This window comes from Centrocercus urophasianus, unplaced genomic scaffold (genome assembly GCF_019232065.1).
Source record: "Centrocercus urophasianus isolate 14NV4802_14NV808 unplaced genomic scaffold, USGS_Curo_1.0 seq_14, whole genome shotgun sequence".
Classification (NCBI taxonomy): Eukaryota; Metazoa; Chordata; class Aves; order Galliformes; family Phasianidae; genus Centrocercus; species Centrocercus urophasianus.
Window position 1 is genome coordinate 44,843,356 of NW_024884586.1, and position 21,099 is coordinate 44,864,454.

The following is a 21,099-nucleotide window of genomic DNA, read 5'->3' on the forward strand; positions in this document are numbered from 1 at the left end:
TTATTATCCTACTCGTTCAACTGCCTGAAAGGCATCAGAGGCAGCATTAAACCAGACACCATTTCTCTAATGAAGGCCACTTTAAAAGGCTAGATTTAATAATACACATACACAGAGAGAAAAAGAAAATGGCACAGTGATTAGTGGCATTTCACCTACCAATTTAAAGCAACGTTTTCAAAATACTGCCAAAGCAACACAAAAAATATTTGTCACAGAATGGCTCGATTACTGAATTTACAGCAGCACGGAATTCACACCCTATGCTCAGAAACCAATTTCCACCTATAAAATTACTTCCAAACCCCACAGCTTGTGTTGCCATCATAAATTATCACAGATTTAAGTCTGGTCCATGCATAAACACACAGTACAGCCAAAATGCTAAAGCCATACTTTGAGTGATGCCTTGAATTAAGTGAGAGCCTTCAGCTGATAAGCTGTCATTTCTTGCGGTGCGCCCGAAGTTTAATTTCTACTTAATGATGATAAGAGAGGAAGGAGACTGCATGATCAGAACTTTTTAAAAAGAATGTAAATAGTCTATACAATGAACATACTTCCATTTCAGTAACTATTTACAGAAGGTCTACAGCCCATAGATAGGAGTGGGTATTTCTATGACACACATGCAAAAAACAATCCAGACAGAATAATGTGTGCCTGCAAGCCCATGAAAAGCAACAAGCAAGTACAAGGCAGCATTCCCTCTGTGCAGCTGTGAAGAGACCTAACAGTGGATTTTGAACTGCTCAACGGTTTTATCCAAGGGTGTCACATTTTACTGACGCTCCTCTTGGTGAAGTCAAATCAAGGAATGATGGCAGAAATAGATAAAGCAGTGAGCATCCTTGTGTTTCAGGGCATAAACCCTACCTAGTGTAAGCATCTTCCTGACCACTGTAACTAAATTATTCCAAACATGGTAGTGGTACGTATGCAGATGTAGTATAGCATACAAACAGACTTAAAATTCTTGCAATGTGTTTTCTATGCAAGTATTTTTTCCTATTAAGTCTTGAGACTTTACTGGATTTTAATGCACAAAAGTAAGTTCAATTACAGTTTTATTTATATGTGCCTATTATCCATTAGAGGCATCAAGCCTCTTCCAGCAAACACAAAAGTTGTTCTTTCTTAACAGAGACTTTCTGGAGTGTAATTAGGATGTTTTTCTTGATCCCCATATCCACTGGCAGAGTTACAGATATAGAAGGAAAGAACTCAGAAAAATACAAGCATACCTTCAAAATTATTCTAAATCACATAACGCTCTAAGAGTTATAATTAACAACAATTAAACAGCCCTTTTTCTTCTCCTTGGTCTGAACTGTTACTAAGCCTCTCAGGTTACATTTTCCAGCTTTCCTCTAGATAGTGAGGATTAGCACACTCCTCCACCTAAGAAAAAGGGGCAAAACTGTCAAAACTCTCACCATCTATTGGTGGGAACTGATTTTTGCAAACACATAAGGCCTGCACCTCAAATCTGAGAAGTAACAGCGACTGCTGCAAGCAGCCACGAACCCCAGTCAGCACCTGAAATCCACAGTGTCAACTCAATGAGTCAGACTTTCCTATCAGCACACCGCCACACATTTTGGTAGCAAGCTCCAGTCCTCAACACAGCCATCTCCTGTGAAGGTCACGGTTCACAGCCAACACAAAGCCCAACTCCCTGGCATGCATGTTTTGTGGTCCCTATTAAGAGTACGTTATTAAAGCTGAACATCGTGGTGATCTGACAGCCCTGTTGACTGAATGGGTGCTCTGCTCAGCTCCAGCAGCCGCACAACAACTCTGCAGCCATACACAGAACCACAGGCTCAGAGCACATCTCTACTTCAGAATCACTCTCCTGATTTACCCAAGAGACTGAGAAGGCATCAACTGACAGCTCTCTTCTTCTGCCTGTAGGCTGTGATGACTGCTTACCTCAGCTGTCTGCAGACACAACCATGCACTTTTGCATTAATTGACAAATTTCACAACATTGTTTGACCAGCTATCTTTTCACATTTTTGGCTCAACTTGAAGAGTTGGGAGAATAATCAAAGAGTTCATAATATGTTCTCACTTAACTTTGGTCTTCACTATTTCCCACTTTAAGTTGCAATAAACACTTCTCACAGCAGCACACTACTTCACACCTAATATGGTGTCATTCTTCCTCCATTCTTTTTCTTCCTCTTTCCTCATATAGTTTCCTGCTTTTTGTTCCCCCTTCAAGATGCATTATGTTTCAGGTACAATGTGCATCTGAAAATAATAATCCCTCCTCCTGTCTTCTCCCCTTGAGAGATTATTTTTCAGAAAAGTTCAACTCATTTCTTCTCTTAGTAAATCAGTTACTTCAATACATAAAAGGGAAAAGAAATAAAACAACACGAGGCTGGCAGTTATTTTCTCACAACAATGCTCCATCTTTCAAAATTCATTCAAATGAAAAGTTCAGAGTTAAGTACACTCTTTCCAACACATATAAGGTTTGTTTCTTTATTCCTTGCATGATCCTGAGGCCAACAACCACCCTAAACAGTTTTTAGGAGAACCTGACAGCAAACTGTGGGTAAATGGAGACCCAACTACAGGTGACCACCTAGTCTAACAGTGTAAACCCTGGCCAGTTCTTTCAGATGGTGAAGTCTAAGGCTACTGGTGCTAAGCCTGAGCCAGTTCTGGCAAAGGCAAGGAGTGCAGCTGGAGGTGTGGACACAGCGGGAGCACGAGCATGAAACAGAGGAAGGGCAGGGAAGCATCTGGCATTCACACTGGTTTGCAGGGAAGAAATTCCAAGGGAAGGACTGGGCACCAAATTCAAAAGACACTGCACAGTTCCCTGCTTAAAATCACTCCCGCCAGAACAATGTGCAGAGCTTTATTCTCTGCCCTCTCCTCATCTCAAAATAGCATACTCCCTTAGTACTTACTTCTTCCTCAATGCAGACCTGATGACTTCTCAATATGTCTACTAAGAGAAGGGGAAAGAAAAGAAATAGAAAACCACATGTGGACAAATATTTATTTTCTCCTCTAAAATAAAAGAACCAGGAAGGAGAGGAGAGGATCAAAGACAATGCAGACGGTTTCTGTGTAAACCACTGTATAAAACATTGCTGGGCTCACTTTAAATAAGGCTTGCAGTGTCCTAGATCCCTCATTCTCAGATCTCTTTCAACAAGAAGTAGCAGCAATTTTAGAGATAAAACTGAGACCTACTTTGTTTGGCTGCTGACGTACAATAATGCAGAATACAAAAGTAAACTTCCAGAACTGCCACAAACAATCTTGAGCATCTACATCTGAGCTGTTCCTCTTCGTCATTCAAACCGAGCGGGCTTGGTACCACTTGCAAGTTCCAAACAGTTCACAAACACAGAGAAAAAGACCTAACCTAATATGACTTCTCCAAAGAACTGGTTAAGAACTTTATTCTTACTGCAGAACTGTATGTTGGCAGGGAAAATGCCGGAATACAAATTTTGGTGAGAGTAAGTTTTTTTCTGGGGAAACAAACAAACAAATGTTCAGACTTTGCCTTTCAGAAATGTGAAGCTGTGACACCAAGTCCTGGGCAGAAAGACATTTCAAAAAAGACACTGGAAAGTAACCGAGATGATCAGAAGCTGAAGCAGTCTGCTGCTCAGTGGTAGGAAGACGAGCAATCTCTAGGCAGCACTAGCTCTTTCTCCTCTCAAAGGCACAGTACGCTACAGTTACGCTGTGCTCAGTAATCCTCAGCATCTGGCCTCCCTGCTGTCCAAAGCAGACTTTTTACAGTACACTGTACCCAGTTTGTTTCCTATGATCTCTCCACAAATAATTCCGTCATATGAGGTTTACCCTCCAAGAGTCAAGCTGACTAGCCATTATCAGCTCATATTTCTCCAGATGTTTTGTGATCTCATCCTTTCTTAATGTCTCTAGCATCTTGCCTACCATCGAGGTCAGATTTATTGGTCGATAATTTCCTGGTTCCTCCCCAGTTCCCTTTTCCCAGAACAGGGCTAGCAAAATGAAAGCAACCCAGAGCTAGCATTGCAAAACTATTGCCCCTTGTGTTGAAAAAGAGACACACAACAAAAACCACTAACTGACACAGCTTATCTTTTGTTTTCAAGAAGAACAGCAAGAGATTTCCCTTTACACCCAAGCCTTCAGCTCTGGAAATGACATCAGATTGTATCCCTGTTACAAACTTCCCCCTTCCACTCTTTGTTCAGCTCCTATCTTGTTTCTTACCTTTCCTTTTACCCTCAGTTTTCCCTCTACAGCAGCTGCGCTTCTCTATAGCTGGCATCCTCAGAGTTCAGATGTACCTTAGGATCCTTTGTATCAAATGCCCCAGCCACTCCTTTGAAATACCATGAAAGCCAGACACTTCTTGAAGTAATGTGAACCTTGATGGCTCTAGTTACACAGGTCATCAAGAAAGCACCCGGCTACAACCCAAGACAGACGGAAGCCAAGGATAAGAGAGAGAGAAAAAAAAAAGACCCCCAAATTAGGAAACACACACACAAACCAAAACAAGTAGAGAACATGATGAAAACAGGAAAGAGAAAAGAAAGAAGGGGTGAAGGAAAATGGCAACACAAGACACTCACTGGCTTGAAAGAGAGTTAACTTCTGGTCAAACATCTTATGATCCCATTGTGATACTAACAGAACACTAGAAGTGTGAAGTTGCCCTCAAAATAACAGAAGTAAAATTTACAGTCTGCATTACTCTGCTAAATAAGGTGAAAAGAGCAACAATCAGTTTTTAACTCTTAGCTTTTATTTGTATGAGGATCCTGCATTCATTTTATGCAATGTAGCTGTAAGAAGGCAAACCACCGAGGACTTGTAGTTATTTATTAGAACATCTGTGTCGCTCCATTTCATTAAAGAAACAATTCTTTAACAAATTTAGTAGTATTTCCAGCAGTGGAATAAGTATCTTTTGTGTCATCTCTCATCTAAGCGTCTTTAGCAATTTTCATCAGACTGGCAGCTAGACTTCAACTACTCAAATAGTCTGTTCGTCCAGAAGCCCACACAAATTGACATTTGGAGGACATGCTTTGGTTTTCATGGTTAAAATCACTGCGCTGTGTTCTTCGGCTATTTAAAAACAAACAAGAAAGCAGCTCCACATTTGCTGCCAAATATTAATGGATGAATACACATCCATAATGTTTCTCCTATTGCTCAAAATTGCTTCAAAGTTCTCAGAGTGAGAAATCTAGATTTCTATTTCCTTTCATAAATATCAGTGCACATTTTTCCCTCCCCCTTCTTCCGTCCTACCCTCTCTCTCTCTCTCCAAAGACTCCTCTCTCCATTGAGTTTATGCCCTAATAGGAAAACCGGACATAGTAGGGAAGACAGAGATGACAGAGCATCAGCATGCACAATCCCACTCTTTGTTAGCCTTGCAGAAAGACTTAAAAAAAAAAAAAAAAAAACAGGATGAAGACTGAAGACAATAGAAGGACTTTCATAAGCAGGGACCAGAACAGGAATATATGACAAATCCAGTGAGATCTTTAAAAATGAAGCAGCAAAGTTAATGAAATGCACTCAGGTATTTCTCTTTTATCTACAAGTTCCACAGCGCACAACCAGAAGTAAAGATACGCCTTATAAACATCTAGAAAACCAGTGATCTGTGATCAGTGATATTTCAGCAAGCAGCAGTTTAGACAGATAATTTTTCTCTTTGCTCCTTCCTATACAATCACGAGAACAGCACCTCTGTAGCTACCTGCTTCCCCCATGTGTCCCAATGAACAATCCCCCTGCTTAACTCCCAGGGACTGCATGGGCTGAATACACACACAGTGCACTGGCCCAAATCGGAGTTTCTTCACTCCATGCTTTTCATGTGCATGTTTCAAGCCTTCAGCTACGCAGTTCTGCACAAACTGGTTAGTAATTTAACTACCGTTTTTGTCTTGCAAGAGTCTGTCGCCTCTCTGTGACTGGAGTAACAGCAACAAGTCCCGCCAAGTGGGAAAAAAGTTCATTCATGAATTCTTACATTTCTGTCTGGTTGAGGTTAGGCATGTCGTGGAGATGACTCTGGCCTCTGCACAAACAAACATCTGTGCTACTGGAAGTAGAACTTCCTTTAAGCGACTGACTTACAGAACTGCCAGGAGCTCGCAGCCAGGCAGAGATGTTTAATTTCATTTCTCCATTTGTATTTTTAATCTTGGAAACAAAAACCAAAATGTAAAGCGAGCTGACAGAAGAAAACAACCCTAGAATTCTAGAAAGCCCTGCTATTTCTCTGCCAGGCCAAAACACCTGCTCCTGATAATGACAGCTTTATGCTTACATACACCTGCCATCCAGAAGGACTCCAGAGCACTTTACCAACTGATTTATACATACACAAATCATTAAAACTACCAAAATTAAGCCTCTGCTTAATTGAGATGTAGCAACTGTTTAACTGCACACAGTCGCGCTGTTCAACTGCTCAGGACATGAACTAAGAGATACCATATCCAACCAAAGCTATGGGGGAAATTTAGGTAGAGAGAATGTTAATTGCCCAACCTGGATTTTGGCCAGTTGCTACAAAATATTTGCATGTGACAAGCCCTAGGATCTTCAAAGACCACAAGCAGTCCAACCTTCAGTTTTATAAGACAAACAATATACATTTCCTAAATATAAAACCCTTTAGCAGTCCCTCCCTGCAGTAATTACTGTTTATGCCTTGACTTCAGAAGTTCACAGTATCAGACATCAGTTTTGGAAACATCCTGTGGTTGTAGCACTTCATCTTGCAGAGCAAGCAAACTGATAGGGTCTGACAATAAGTGATTAAAAAGAAAAGTCGTTTACAAAACATATACACAAATGGATCAGATTCACCTCCCCCAAGCCAAAAGAATTGAGTTTCTCAACAGATCTCACAGCAGCTACAACCATTAAGAGAGTAACGGAACTGGCACACAGAATACACCAGAGTAAGCTGGGAAGATACAGCACTGCTTTCTAAAACCAATTAGACAATGCCAAATTAACAGTGGCAAAATATATTAAGCAGGGTGAGGTAGGAGTCACCGTACCTACCAAGAAGGCAAAAAAGCAATGGGGAACTGATTAAAAAAGGCTGGGACAACTGGCATCCAAGAACCACCAAGATACATTTGACAGTTTAGGCACAAATTTGCAATCTCAATTATGCAGAACAACATTTTGGAAATGGAAATGCATTCTACAGACAATCTCAGAGTACTGCCAGCAAGCCATCCGAGACAATAATCTGATTCTGTAAGGTGATTTTAAAAAGAAAAGTATCAGATCAAGAGATCAGAGCATCTTTTACTAGGACTTGCAAAGGTCTCCTTACATGAAAGTAGATTCATTGTAATTCCAGAAACAATGTGAATTCAGTACTCAAGGCTAAATTAAAACAAGACTGAAATATGACTGCTTCAAAGTTTCAGAAACACCTGGATCATCCTGATAATCTGTGTGGTTTTCAAATTCCATTTGCAGATTTTTAAAACTAAATGTCTCCCTCAGATTTTTGTGCAGTGCTCCTCAAAAAAAAATATAAATAAATAAAATAAAAAATTAAAAAGTACAGAAAAAAACTGTAACAAGAAGACTAAAAAACACTGCAGCCTAAATATGCCATTTAAAACTAAAAATGTATCACTTATTTAATAAGTTTCTATATACATAAATGGGAAAGGGAAACATACTTTGTGTTTCTTCCTCCTGTTCTAACCAAACAGTGTAATTCACAATTTTGTCACAAGAATAAGGCAGCCTGAGTACACCAGAATTATCTGGTGCATTACTGAAGGTAATGAGTGAATGAGAGCATTCCTATCCTTGCTTTTAAGTAAAACAGACCAGAACAAAAACATGAAAAAAACTTATCAAAGCACTTTTACATCAAGCATCAGATAATTTGCCAAACTGCATCCAGCTTCCACCCTATTAAATCATGGATTATAAGCTTCATTGTTGCAGATGAATGATCAGCCTTTATCAAGGTTATGATAATGAATTCCCATTTTCTTCCAAAAATAATTACACTATACCTTTGCACCTTCAGGCATGTTGTTGCAAACCCTCTGGAAAAATCCTGAGTTTGCAAAACCATACAAGTTCTCCTACTGCTGGAGCACACGGGTTCTGGTTTTGGTCCAAAAAATGACGATATTAAGGAAAGTACCTAGCAGTGTTCTCTCTCTTACAAGAAACAATAGCAGAATATAAAGAAGCAGGTAAGCCAAGAGCGGTGTTGAAAACACCCACCTATCCTCTCAAAAATGAAGTACAAATCCGGCGTTTTGGAAATACAACACTTAAGAATGCAAAAAGCATAATGGTACACGTGACTGCGTTACTGCAGTTTCACCATCCAGTCAAGAAAATGTTGGATAAAAATCATACTTTGTTAGCGGTAAAGCAAAAACACAGAGTGCACAAACTCAAGGTTGCTCTTTGTGTCCAGGGCACCAGTACCAAGAGAGGTTCAGGCAAACAGAAAAATGTGTTCTCTGGCAAGTCCCTGCAAGAGAACAGCACTGCTCGCAAAGACTGATCACCATTCAAATCAAGGCTCACTTCAAGACAATTCTACCTTCTAACAGCATACAAAGGGAAAAAGAAAAGCTACAGATCTACATATAAAACAAATGATTTGCCTCAGCTGAACCTTTAACACTCTAAGTATCATCTCTGGTTGCTATCTTCATCATCATTTTCAAACCAAAGAGCTGCTGCAGTTTTATGTGAACACACGCACATGCATGAACCCAAAGAAATCCCCTTGTAACACATCTGCTCAGCTTGACAGAAAGTCACACACACTCCTTACAGGCAGTTTCCCACTGAGGCGAGCAAGAAAATAAGAACTGACTATCTAAATATACCTTGCTAAAGGGCAGATCCCATGTTGCAGGACCCAAACCAGTCGTCCTGAAGAGGAGAGCCACTTACCTCGTTTGTGGAGCCATCCTTCCTTCACTATCGCTACTTCATTCATAATGGCAGGAATGTCTCTTGGTAGATCAGTTTATGTCAAATGTTGAAATTTCTGATCTCCAGCAGAAGGGTCCACAAAAAGGATGTTCTTTTTCTTGTCTTTCTCCTTCTCAGCTACTTCTAAAAGAATCAAACAAACAAACAAAAGCCCACCATTATTTGAAGTACATCACTTACGTTAAATCAGGGGTACAACAGGGAGTAGTTTTCACTGCTGGGTTGTTGGCTATTTTTTTTTTTTTTTAACTATTATTACAAATCCTAAATGAGGGCTTTGTTCTTCACAGGGATTGCTGTGTCTCAGCAGGTGAAGGTGCTGGAAGAAGTGCCTGCTGAAGCCCTGCTTCCTCACTGAGCTGGCTGACCGCTGGCAGACTCACAATATCTGTCTAGATTAGAAGTGGCTGCAAGTCCCTGCCCAGTAGGCACCTTCCAGCTCTCCAACAACATCAAACTCCCCTCAACAAGGAAAAAATCCAAGACTCAGCAAAGTCGAATTCTAAATATTTCCAGGTAAGACTTCCAGAATCCCCTCAGGAAGGTTTATTTACAGCCTGCTGTGCATCAGTCTATCAACAAATACACGGTGCATCTTAGGGATGTGCTCCCAAGAGTAAAAATTCCCAATACTTTGCTGCACATTATCTTGTTATCTCACTCAAATCTCCTTGTCTTCCCCCAAAATCACCTTTTCTATATTTGATATAATTCCTGCCTCTCTACAACGATTCCCAGATAAGCCCACGTTATCCTAAATCAGCCCTTAGAAGCATCCTGATCAATTTTATCATGTTTCTGTAACTCACTGCAGATTGCTGCTCCTTCTTGCAATGAAATAACCTAAGGACACCTTAGGATTTCTACCTTCTTGCTTTATGAGATGAAGTCTCTGTCCAAGTAGCTCGAAATAGACACATTTTCAATAAGGTTTGGCTATCTCATGGCTGACTATCACACAAAATGCTCTTCATCTTTCTTTCCCTCAATGAAAGTAGCTCTTTCCAGAAAGATCAGCTTTTATTTTTTTTTCCTGAATTGAATATTATTATACTTTCTGCTTGTGGTATAGTTCTATACCATATATCTATGCAGCTTTTCTTTAATGACTTCTGAGCTCTCAGAAGCATCCATTTGTTCATCCCATTTGATATTGCTTAGGCAATCAAAAAAATCTAGTGGCACGTTCTAAGCAATAACTAAGTAATAACTAACATAGCAGCACTTGTAACAAGCCAGCAAAGACCTGGCTTTTACTGGTCTCTCTCCAAACATCGAGGCATCACATTCCCACCAACAAATATATATCATCTCTGCATGCACTTGGCATGTGTGCATCAATTATTTGTGAGCACGCAGGTGATACTCATCAGAAACCAGATTAAAAAGCAACTAATTTCACATAACTCACTAAGACACAAGCCTGGATGGAAGAAGCAGGTGGTCAAAATGAATCCAACCCAGAACTGAGACATTAGCAAGGACAGAGGGGCCTGTGCCATTCATTGCCAGTGCTCTGTAACTATTTTCAAAGCAAGGAAGTCAAATTGGAATGGTCACTAGAAGCAGAAATTGACAGGGAGGAGATGCGAGAGAAGAAAAGCCAATCCTAGTATTTTTACCTATGAACTTTAACTATTTATCACTATTTCCAGTAACATTTTATTTTATTTGTTTTTTTCCCCCTGGAAACAGCAGATATTTTTCCAAATTATGAATCTGCCATTTCTGACTGCTTACAATTATCATCTCAAAGAAACAGATACAACATTTGCCCGAGGGAGGAAAAACACACACAAAAAAATGACATTGGAACAAGAGACTTGTAAGAATTCTTAAATTCATAAATAAATATGTGAAAACCATATGCTGCAAAATAGAGACCAGCAACCCACAGCCACCAGTTGTCTTTGAACAAACTCCTTCAGATCCAGAGCAATTAAGACACAACTTGATGAACCCAGCAGGCTTTCACTCTCCTTTCAAAAATGCATGCACAACAGTCACTCCAGCTAGATCTACTTGTTGACATCAGTAAGAGACCAAACCTTGCTAAAGGCTTCGCTTCAGCATCGAGAGATTTGCAAAGTGTTGAGCAAAACCCCTAAGATTATCACAGCTTAGGTAAGGAAACACAACACCAAGGTGTGAAAATAAATGCATCTAACGTGGTGCTGTAACAGAAAGTGGGGTCTGTGTAGCCTAGCTCTGTGTCTTCAATTCTGCAATTTTAACATGTTAAGCAATCAACATCCTTTTCAAGACTCATACTTTAAAAAAAAAAAAAAGAAAGAAAGAAAGCTATGAACCAAACTAGTCTGTAGAAAGGACCATCCTTTTACTAATACCAGAAAAAAGTGCGATGGCACAAAATCATAGAACCTCTAACATACTTCAGGTTTTTCTGTGTTAACACTTGCTAGGATTACCACCTGGCAGCCTCCTGCTCCTCACAGCCTAAACTGTCATCTCAATCTGAATCAGTGACTATGTAGACCAAAAAACAGCAAATCAGCAATGAAAACCAAAGGTCAGAAGAACTACTTTTTCCAGTTTCTGTAGTGCCCAAAAAGCCTGGACTGTCCTCCACCTCCAGTTCCCATACAACAAGCATCCTCCACTTATTAGTGCAGCTCTGCCATCAGGGATGTGCCTACCTGCCCAGCTGCTTCCACCACACTAGAGCATCAGCTCCACCCTGTTCCTTCAGCAATGCCAAAGCATTTCTTTTCTAAGGGGGAACTTTACTTGGAGCTGGGAATGCCTTCTTGCTGTGCAATAGAACGTCCAAAGCTCCAACAGCAGCAAACTCACTCTACCTGGTAGTTCGAAATACACATCCAAGTTGTGCTTAATAAATGTATTCAAATACAAGGTAATCAAATAGACTGCTAGCAAATAATGGTAATTTCCTGGAACAGATGAGCAAGTTAACTACTGGCCTATGTGTTTCTGAAGATGTGTAAACCAGAGAAAGTTCCATTTGCATGAAATCTTTAGAGAGAAGGAAAAAAAAAAAAAAGAATTATTACAGCCCTCCTTTATGGCCATCTAGGAATGGTTCCCAGTGAGCAGAGGGCATCTGAGGTGAGTATGACCTGGCTGCTTCAGTCTGTGTCTGCACATGACTGAGTACTGTCAAAAGCTAAACAACTCTGTCTTTCTCTCAGCATTCAGTTTGCTGGACATTCAATACACTTTCTGTAATACCTTTTTCAATACCAAAATATTCCTCACACAGCAGAAGCACAGCAAATCACAAATAGCACAACATCAGCACTGTGCCCCAGTGAATACTGATCTAATGCATACATTAATCCCCTAAAGGTTATTAACTTTCATAAGTAATGAGATAACTCATTTCCCTGTGCACTGAAACAACGAAGCTGCTTTAAGGAATCAGCTTAAACAGAAGGTGGAGCAGAATCATCTCTCCTGTATTTGGGAAAGCTCCTTTTTTTTGTATGCTCTTGTACTTACATTCACGTTCTCTTGTTCCCAAATACCCCTGAAATCAAGAGATCAATTTGTCCTTCTCAATTCACCTTCTTTCCAAGGTCAAATTTTATATTTCTTTCTATTCACACCCAAAAGCAGAGCAGGAAGAAAATTAATTCTTCCATTAACAGTGAATCTGAAACAAGCTTACGGGATGCAGGAGCATCACGGTAATGAATTCATCCTTGTGAAGGAGTAAGCCTCTCTCAGAGGAAGATCAAACCCACCAGCCTCAGTCCCACCCCCGTCACTCAGCTGTGCCAGTCAGCACAGATCAGAAAGCAGGTTACAGCAAAGCACGCTCCTGGACTAGCGCTTTGCCCATCCCAACACCCAACACGGGATGCAGACTGGCAGCCCTGATGCCCTCACGTGACGCAGTGCACGTTCCCTTAACGCACAACAGCAGAACTTGGTTGCAAGGCGCTGTCACGCAGTAGGCAAGCTGCACAAGAACTGCAGGGGAGCAGAGGTGTGTTTTGGGGCCCATGCATCGCACAAGCAACCCACGCTCTCTTTCTGCAGCATATCCCTGATCTCATTTTAAGCTCACAGCCAACTGCATCCAAATGGCACAAGCACAACAAAGTTGGGCTCTAGCCAACATTTTAAGTAGAGCATACAGAGAAGTATCTCCACCACGCTCTGACCAGTGAAGTACATCTCCTGCATTATGCAAATCCTACCCAGGAGAAGCAGTGCTTCCAAAGCACTCAAGGCCCCACGAACTCACAGAGGCTACACACCATGACCCAGTTACTCAATCTGGGCAGACAGCTTTCAAGAGAGCACAGAAGGACCAGGTTTTTCCAGCATCTTAGCTTGCTTTACAAAAATGCATTGTGGACCATGAGTTATGCATGGTCACAAATATTTGCTACTAGCTCATGTGATGTTCCATTTAGAACATCATGTCTAAATGAGTATTTCATGATTGTATGTGCAGCTTATCACAAGGTTTAGAAATGCTTCTCTGATACTAAGAACTGCTGGAAAAACAGTAAGCGGAGAAGAAAAAAGATCTCTAAAGCTGCATCCACTTTTCTTCCAATCCGTCAGCACAGTCTAGGTTTACAAGGCTGCAATTCGGAATGCCTGTGCTCTCATGTCTTCACTAATCAATAGACAGGAGGTTGATTTTGTTCAGGTGAGGGGCCAGAGTTACGACACGCAGCTGTCCAAGCTGCAACCACAACTGCAGTTTGATAGGACAAACTGAACTGCGTATTTCAAAACTAAGCAATGGCAGAAAAAGAGAGCTCTTCATACTCTCTGTCAAAGACATAGGCTAGACAAAATCTTCTTTATGTTCCAAAACAAGAAGAAGGCCTTTTACAGTTTACCCTCATATAATTTAATGACTGTGCTGCTCAGAACTTCTGTACCAACTTAAGATGCATTTAATCAAATTCCATTTCAAAGTATTTATAACAGAAGTTTTGTTCTGTCTCCCAAACAAACCAAGTCACTCATGAACCTATTTAATCCTATTCGTAATTACTTACAGGTTGTTTCTATAAGCCAGCAATGCCAGAGCTACAGGTTACTTGCGGACACTGGATCAATTCTTAGATTTGATTTACTGCTGCAGCTCAGAACCAAAAGCAGTTCTATACACAATGTACATAAGGAAAACCCTCCTATTTAAAAAAATCAAAGGTAGTTCCACAGTGCCTTTAAATCTATTAACTCAGACAAATGCCGTTGCTGTCATCAGGAAATTAGCTGCTACAAAAAGGTAATTACTAGTCATAGACTGTGTTACATTTATTTACCTGTAAACAAATACTCTTCTGAATTAAGTGCTAGTAACGCCCCTTTGTAACTGTATTTCAAAATGTACATCCCTCCTGGTGGCACAAATACAACAAACAAGAGTAAAGCAGGGATTAGCTCTTGTAATGGGTGGGATGGAAGAAAAATAAAGCAGAGAAAAAAATGGTTAAATCCTTTCCCAGGGGCAGGGGGAAATCCCAATAAGGTGCAACCTGCATCAGTACCTTTCTGTCAGTAAAACACACAGCAAACAGCATGCTCACACGCTCCGATAGAATTCTGCGTTCTACAAAGGATCCAAAGGAAAAGTCCTAGAAGTCTGCAGGAACGTTTCAGCAATTGCAGAACTTCACCTGGGGGGGGTATATTGAGGGAGGGGGCTGTCGGCTGCAGGCAGCTCCCCGCACCTCTGCACAACACCGCCCCAGGGAAAAGTCAAAGCAATGGGGCCCAGCAGCACTGCCCGGCACCGACACACACAGACACGCACCCCAGTCCGCAACGCAGCGCGGGGCCGCACAAAAGATAAAGAGAAAAAATGGGGGCGGGGGGAGGAGATGGAAGAGCGCTCGGCCGCTTTCTGTGCAACACTTCGGAAAATGCCCCGTGCCTCCCTCTGCCCCGAGCCCCTTTTCCCTCGGAGATGCTCGGGGACGACCCAGCCGCCGCAAGCCCCGAGGGCGGCCGGGGGAGCCCCCCACCCTGCAGCGCTTCCATCCCCCGCATCCCAGGGAAGCCAAGCTTCCCGTTCACCCTGAGCCCTCCGGCCCGGCTCCCGCGGGGCCGCGGCCCTCTCCTCCCCCCCACCGCACGCCACGCGCGGCCCCGCGGCGCCTCAGCCCGGGCCGGCAGCAGCCCCCGCCGCGGCCTACGCGGGTCAGTGGGCGCCCGGCGGCCGCCGCCCAGGGAAGGCGGAGAGCGGCCGCCTCGCCTCGCCTCGCCTGGCCGCCCCTCCCGGCCCCGCACAACGCGCGGCGGAGCAGGCCCCGGCGCTTCCTTCCCCCAGCCCTTCCCACCCCGGGGAGCGGGTCACTTACATGGCTGCGGGAGCCCGGGGAGGAGGTGATGGGAGGGCGGCGGCGGCGGCAGGGGAAGGAGCAGGGGAAGGGGAGGGAAGGGGGGAGCGAGCGAGCGGAGGAAGGGAGAGCCCGGCGGGCGGGCGCCGAGCGAAGGCCTAACTGGGCTCACGGCAGCCGCCGCCTCCTCACCATCCCCGGGCGGCGGGCGGCGGGCCGGCTCCTCCTCCCCTTCTCGCAGTCGCTCGGCCCATGGGGCTCACACGGGCTGCCGGCCTGCCTTCCCCGCCTCTCCGCCTCGCTCCTGCCTCTGGCCGAGAGGAGGAGGCTGCGCCTCTCGCCTCGCTCAGCAGCACCCCGGAGCCGCAGGGCCGAGCTCCCCGCAGCCGGAGCCGGGCTCGTCCCACACGCGCTCGCTCACATCCTCCGGGGAGCGGCCGCCGGGTCCTACCGCCGCCGCTCCGCTTCCCGCCCGCCCCGCCGCGCCGTGGGGCCGCCCTGCTCCGCCTCGCTGCTCCCCTCGGCCCGCCGCCTGCCCGGCTCCGGGCCCCGCTTCGGGCTGCCCTCCTTGAGAGGCACCGCCGTCCCGTTGCCAGAGCCCCGGGTGTGGGTCACTTTGTGGCTTCTCCTGGCTTAGGGCTGCGGGAAGCTGCCGGCGTTAACAGCCTGTTGTCCGGTCTCGTCAAAGAGTTCCCGAAGTGTCGGCAGTGAACTCTAAAAAGCAGGATAAAGCACGGGTCCCGGTGGTTTCGTGGCACCTCTGCTGCTCAGAAAGTGTGTGGCTCCTGTACAGCACCAAAGCAACTTTGTGAAGCTTTTCTGAAGCCATACAAATCTACTTAACACGCTGCAGGTTTTCCCTGCGCCTCCTAAATCCTGATTGATTCAATAATGCGGTATCACTTAGAGGATGTTTCAGTATCCCTTCCCACAGCAAGCAGGACTGCCTGGGGACTGGGTAGCAATCCAGGCCATGAATTTAGATGCTGCATCCCAGCCTCCCTGCTGCTTGCTAGGCTGTTCTGCTCTCAATACACACATCTCATACAATCACAGAATGGCTCCAGTTGGAGGGGACCTCAAAGCCCACCCAACTCCAACCCCCTGCCATGTGCTGATTGCCCCCTACCAGCTCAGGCTGCCCAGGACCCCATCCAGCCTAGCCTTGGGCACCTCCAGCAATGGGGCACTCACTGCCAGGGCCTCATTGCTCTCTGAGTGAAGAATTGCTTCCTAACCCTCCTTCAGTTTAAAGCCATTCCCAAAATGTTACAGATTGCTGCGGTAACAAGAACTATCGCTTGCAGCAGGGCAGTATTTTGTCAGATTTTAAGAGCTGTTCCGCTCTGAAAAATGATGTTGTGGAAATGGCTTTGAAAGATTTATGATTTCTCTGTGCTTCCAGTATCAAAATTTTCCCTGTTTACTCATTAAGGGATTTTGTTTATTTTCTAATTGACACTGCCATAAAATCTAACTGGGCCGTAAGAGTGATTTGATTTGTTCAGAAGCATATGATCACTGATGATCGTGTTTCTGTAATTGGAAGCTCGTTAGAATTTAGAAAATGGCACATCTTCCCACAGCTTTGCACTGTTAACAAAATAAAGGTGCATAAAAAGCATTTACAGAGTAAAGCTGGGGAACACAGCTCTGCATTTACACAGGCAGCAAATCTATTTGATATACTAAGAGATTTTCCCTTTGTGTCATTGTGTACGTTCTTACTGAAATTCACGTTTTATATCCTTCTTCCATTGTAATCAACTAGGAAGTCTGTCCAAATAATCTTATCTGTCACTAATTTTCTGAGCGTTCAGTCTATCATCAGATTGTGTGTACATCAGTGCACTAAAGGAGCTTGAAAGAAAAGACTAAGCCCTTCTTCAGGATGGAGGGAAAAAAGCCTCTTTTCCCACCAGCAAACAGGCCAGTTCCTCCTGGCAGAATGCTACACCATAGCTCTCCTTTAGGTTCACTGGGGCTTGTTTCAGCATAATTTAAAAAAATACAACATTCAGGCAACTTGGCAGAATGCACAGATCCCCCTGGTGCAGGCCCAATTGCCTGGCATCGGGTCAGATCTGCATCTGCTGTCAGTGGAAGGATTTATACTGGGATCGGAACAGAATGAAATGGCGGATAACTGTCCACACCCTAACGTAATGGAAAAGAAAAATCATATTTCTACATACTATGCATTAAGTTCAGAATATTAAGCATAGAATAAAATGTAGGTAGGTGTCAGAGATAAATTTAAAAGGAAATTAATTGTCAGCATGCAAAGCTCAGAGCTAACAGGGCACATATAGAACTTACAAGTACAAGAAGAATATCCACTTATGAACTAATTTTGAGTCTTTAGCCTGCAATTATGCCTAGCAATAAAGAGCATGTGTAAGTACTGGACTTTACTGTCTGTGAGATGCTTCTGTATAGGTGGGGGGATCTCTGGTAATAGATCTGATTGCAGGAGAGCTTCTTGCCTTCCTGCCAAACCCAGTCCTGATTAATAAGCTCCCAGACTGCATGGTGATCAAGGTCATTAGGACTTCCCCCTGCAAATGAAGCAGCAGTTTTAAAAATAAGGTCATACAGTAAACACTGTTTTCAGTCCTGAAGAGAAGAAAATAAACCTCCGTTGTTTGCTAAAAAGGAAGTGCAATTAAAAAAAAAAAACACAAAGAGATTGTTTAGATTCGCGGACTGTTGATTCACCACGATGAAAGACAGATCCATACTAAGCAGTTTGGATCCCGATGTGGAGCTGATATTCCCCAAATTTAAGAGGGAAGTTAGATTCAGAGACAGGAGTAAGGCTTTTCTCACACACAGCAACGTACTGCTGATAAAAATATCCAGGTAAAGTAGGAAGTGCCTAGTCTGCAACAAGAGTGACTTTGTATCAGCAATGAACAAAAGCAGGCCTTTTCTTCAGTGGGAACAATGAAATCACTCAATAATTGTTATAAATGCAAACAACGTGTGCTTTATCACTCAGTTATCATCAAGGGGATTATAGTCTATAAACCCTAATTTTGAGGGAAGTCCCTAGATTTCCCTGGGTGCGTCCTCAGATTTCATCTGTTTACTCTCATTTCTTACGTGCTTCAGGATAAGGTGCGTCAGGTCTTCCTTGGTATCATATCACCCTAAAATAATGAACGCAGGGGCTAATGGCAGAGAACAGTTGATGCCACACCAAAAGAATAGTTTCCATCCATTTTTAATAATTTGTCACCTTCCAATACTTGAAGGGAGCATGAAAACAGGGGGAGGGGGAACGGCTGTTTACGATGGTGGATAGTGATAGGACAAGGGGAATGGCTTTAAACTAAGAGGGGAGGTTTAGGTTAGATATTAGGAGGAAGTTTTTCACACAGAGGGTGGTGAGGCACTGGAACAGGTTGCCCAAGGAGGTTGTGGATGCCCCATCCCTGGAGGCATTCAAGGCCAGGCTGGATGTGGCTCTGGGCAGCCTGGTCTGGTGGTTGGCGACCCTGCACACAGCAGGGGGTTGAAACTAGATGACCATTGTGGTCCTTTTCAACCCAGGCCATTCTATGGTTCTATGATTCTATGATAGAATTTGATGTAACTGTTAAAGTCATTTTAAAATGTTGAAATTATTCAGCTTCGGATTAAAAAAAAAAAAGTTTTATACCCAACCAGGCATAAAAAGAAGGAATAGCATATTAAGATGAAATGGAATTACTGAATTAACCACCAGTAGAACAAGTTCTGTTCTATGATGCAAGTAGCGGCAGCACATCTATGGGCCATCAGGAAATGTGTTCCTCCCTTTTTAAAAGGTGGGGTGTACTCAAATGGAAAGACTATGTGACAGCCCCTGGGGTTTTTGAACTAGGTACTGAAGGTTTTTAAATGACCAAATGAGGTTTGGTCTAGGACAAAAATATAGCTTACTGAATATGAAAATTAAGAATGGGTTTAGTAGTGCCAGAAACAGAGTTGTACTTCTAAAATTGAACAAATCCAATTCTTGAAGGTGTATTTCTCAGCAGCAAAACAATAGCAGGCTATCTAGAAAAGAATAATAATTATAGTCCTATTGAAACATGGTGACTTTGCTTTTTAGAAATTTGTCTTGTCCATATAAGGCTGAGTGCCAGCTAAACGGGCACCTTGATCAGCAGCGGTCTGAATTATGCTGTTTGCTAGGGTGTTTTGGGGAGCTCTTCCTAATAGCTTGCTAAAACCCCTTCAAGAGGAAGGGCAGGAGACCTTTGTTCAGTTGCCAGCTTCTGTTTCCTGGTCACCAGCATGCTGAAGCTGGGGAGCCCTGGGGAGGCAGTGCGCTTCCTCCAGCTGGAGCAGGAGGAAGAAGGTGCATTTCCCAGTCCTGCAGTGAGCCTGTCTGGCTGAGTCAGGAATGGTGTTGACAAACTCCAAAGTGAGAGCTGAGCAGTCCTCTTCGTTTGGAATAATGATAGCCATAACATAGGATGGCAAACACACTGTGGGAAACATAAACAGGAACTGAATTGGTTTGTATAGAAAATGCACTAGTTAGATATAGAGCATATAAAAATAGTGTATGTATCACTTCTGTCCCATACACCACCACAGCTGTTTTTGTTGTTACAGTGATAACCACAAGTCCCACTCTAGATCAGTCATCATTCGGGTCTGCAGAAGCACATCAGAAGACAGAGTTTCTGATGCTGATGACTGAATTCTACCTCAAACTGTTGATTTCCCCCCTTGTTCATGAAGTAACATTTCATGAGTACTTAGTTCTGGGAAAATGCTTGAGAATGCTGAAATTCCAGTAACCTGTGTGAGGAAACATCACAATTCTAGTTGTATTCAGAAGGGAAAATCCTATGACACTGAAATAGTGAACTTATATACATATATTGGAAAAACAAACAAACAAACAAACAAACCAGAGTAAAAACAGTCAGGTTCCTGTTGCATTCCCATCTCTCACATATCCATCACTGATTATGCTCTTCACTTAAAATTATGCAGTTAAGCTCAATATAGGCATATTAACTTGAGTGCAGTATTAGTGATTGATTGCCCCTGCAGATCTCCACGTGGAAATGCAGAAGGAGCAGCAGCACAGCTGGGCACGAGCACAGCACTGTTGGAACACTGATGTTGGCTGTGCTATGCTCCAGGTGGAACCTATGCAGAGCCAGTCAATCTTTCTTATGATCTTTACAATTTCCTTGAGATCAAGAGCTTTAACAGAGCTGTTAGGGTTTTAGGCATTAGGGCGACAGCGGCTTCAATCCTTTAACATGTACCTGAGACATTTATCCAGAGAAAAATTTCTGTTATTATTTGTATATTGATGCTAGAAGAGAAGGGATTTTAATTTCCTCAGTGCAATTTAATGGCATCTGCATGCACACGAGAATCTGCTACAATTTGAATCACTTCATCAAAATTTTATAGTTTGAAAACTTTGAAGGGCAGCATCATTCTGGGCTGACCTCCCAGCTCCCGCAGCCATAAAACTGCTCTTAGTGTGTCTTCATCTGTATTCACACCCATGGGTAGAAAAGATCACACTACCATGAACCAAGGATAAGCCAGGAAAGAGGAGAAGGATAAATTCATATCTTCACATCATTTCTTTGAAACAGAGCCCTGCCATGTCCTTGTTTGTGCAGTCAGACGCCAGCCAAAAAAACAATGGTTTTGTGAAGCAACAAGAGAGGTGTTTTGGCTGTATTTAGAATACATGAAGCTGTTCTGTGAAAGAGAAGCCCTGGTAATAAGATACTATATGGTGCAGTAAGTGCAAAACTCTATTCAGAGCATTTTTTTTCTTTTT

At 43.1% G+C, this 21,099-nt stretch overlaps 1 protein-coding gene across 1 annotated transcript in view; it reads right to left on the reverse strand.

Annotated features, from left to right (window-relative positions):
- The window catches only part of AKT1 (AKT serine/threonine kinase 1), a 71,528-nt gene extending 56,124 nt beyond the window's left edge, over positions 1-15,404 (reverse strand). Inside the window, exons 1-2 of the mRNA XM_042813570.1 lie at positions 15,312-15,404; positions 8,959-9,123 (exon numbers count right to left, since the gene is read on the reverse strand). Of these exons, the coding sequence (XP_042669504.1) occupies positions 8,959-9,004 (46 nt within the window). The 5' untranslated portion in view covers positions 9,005-9,123; positions 15,312-15,404. The remainder of the gene's footprint in view (positions 1-8,958; positions 9,124-15,311) is intronic.
- Positions 15,405-21,099: the final 5,695 nt, after the last annotated feature.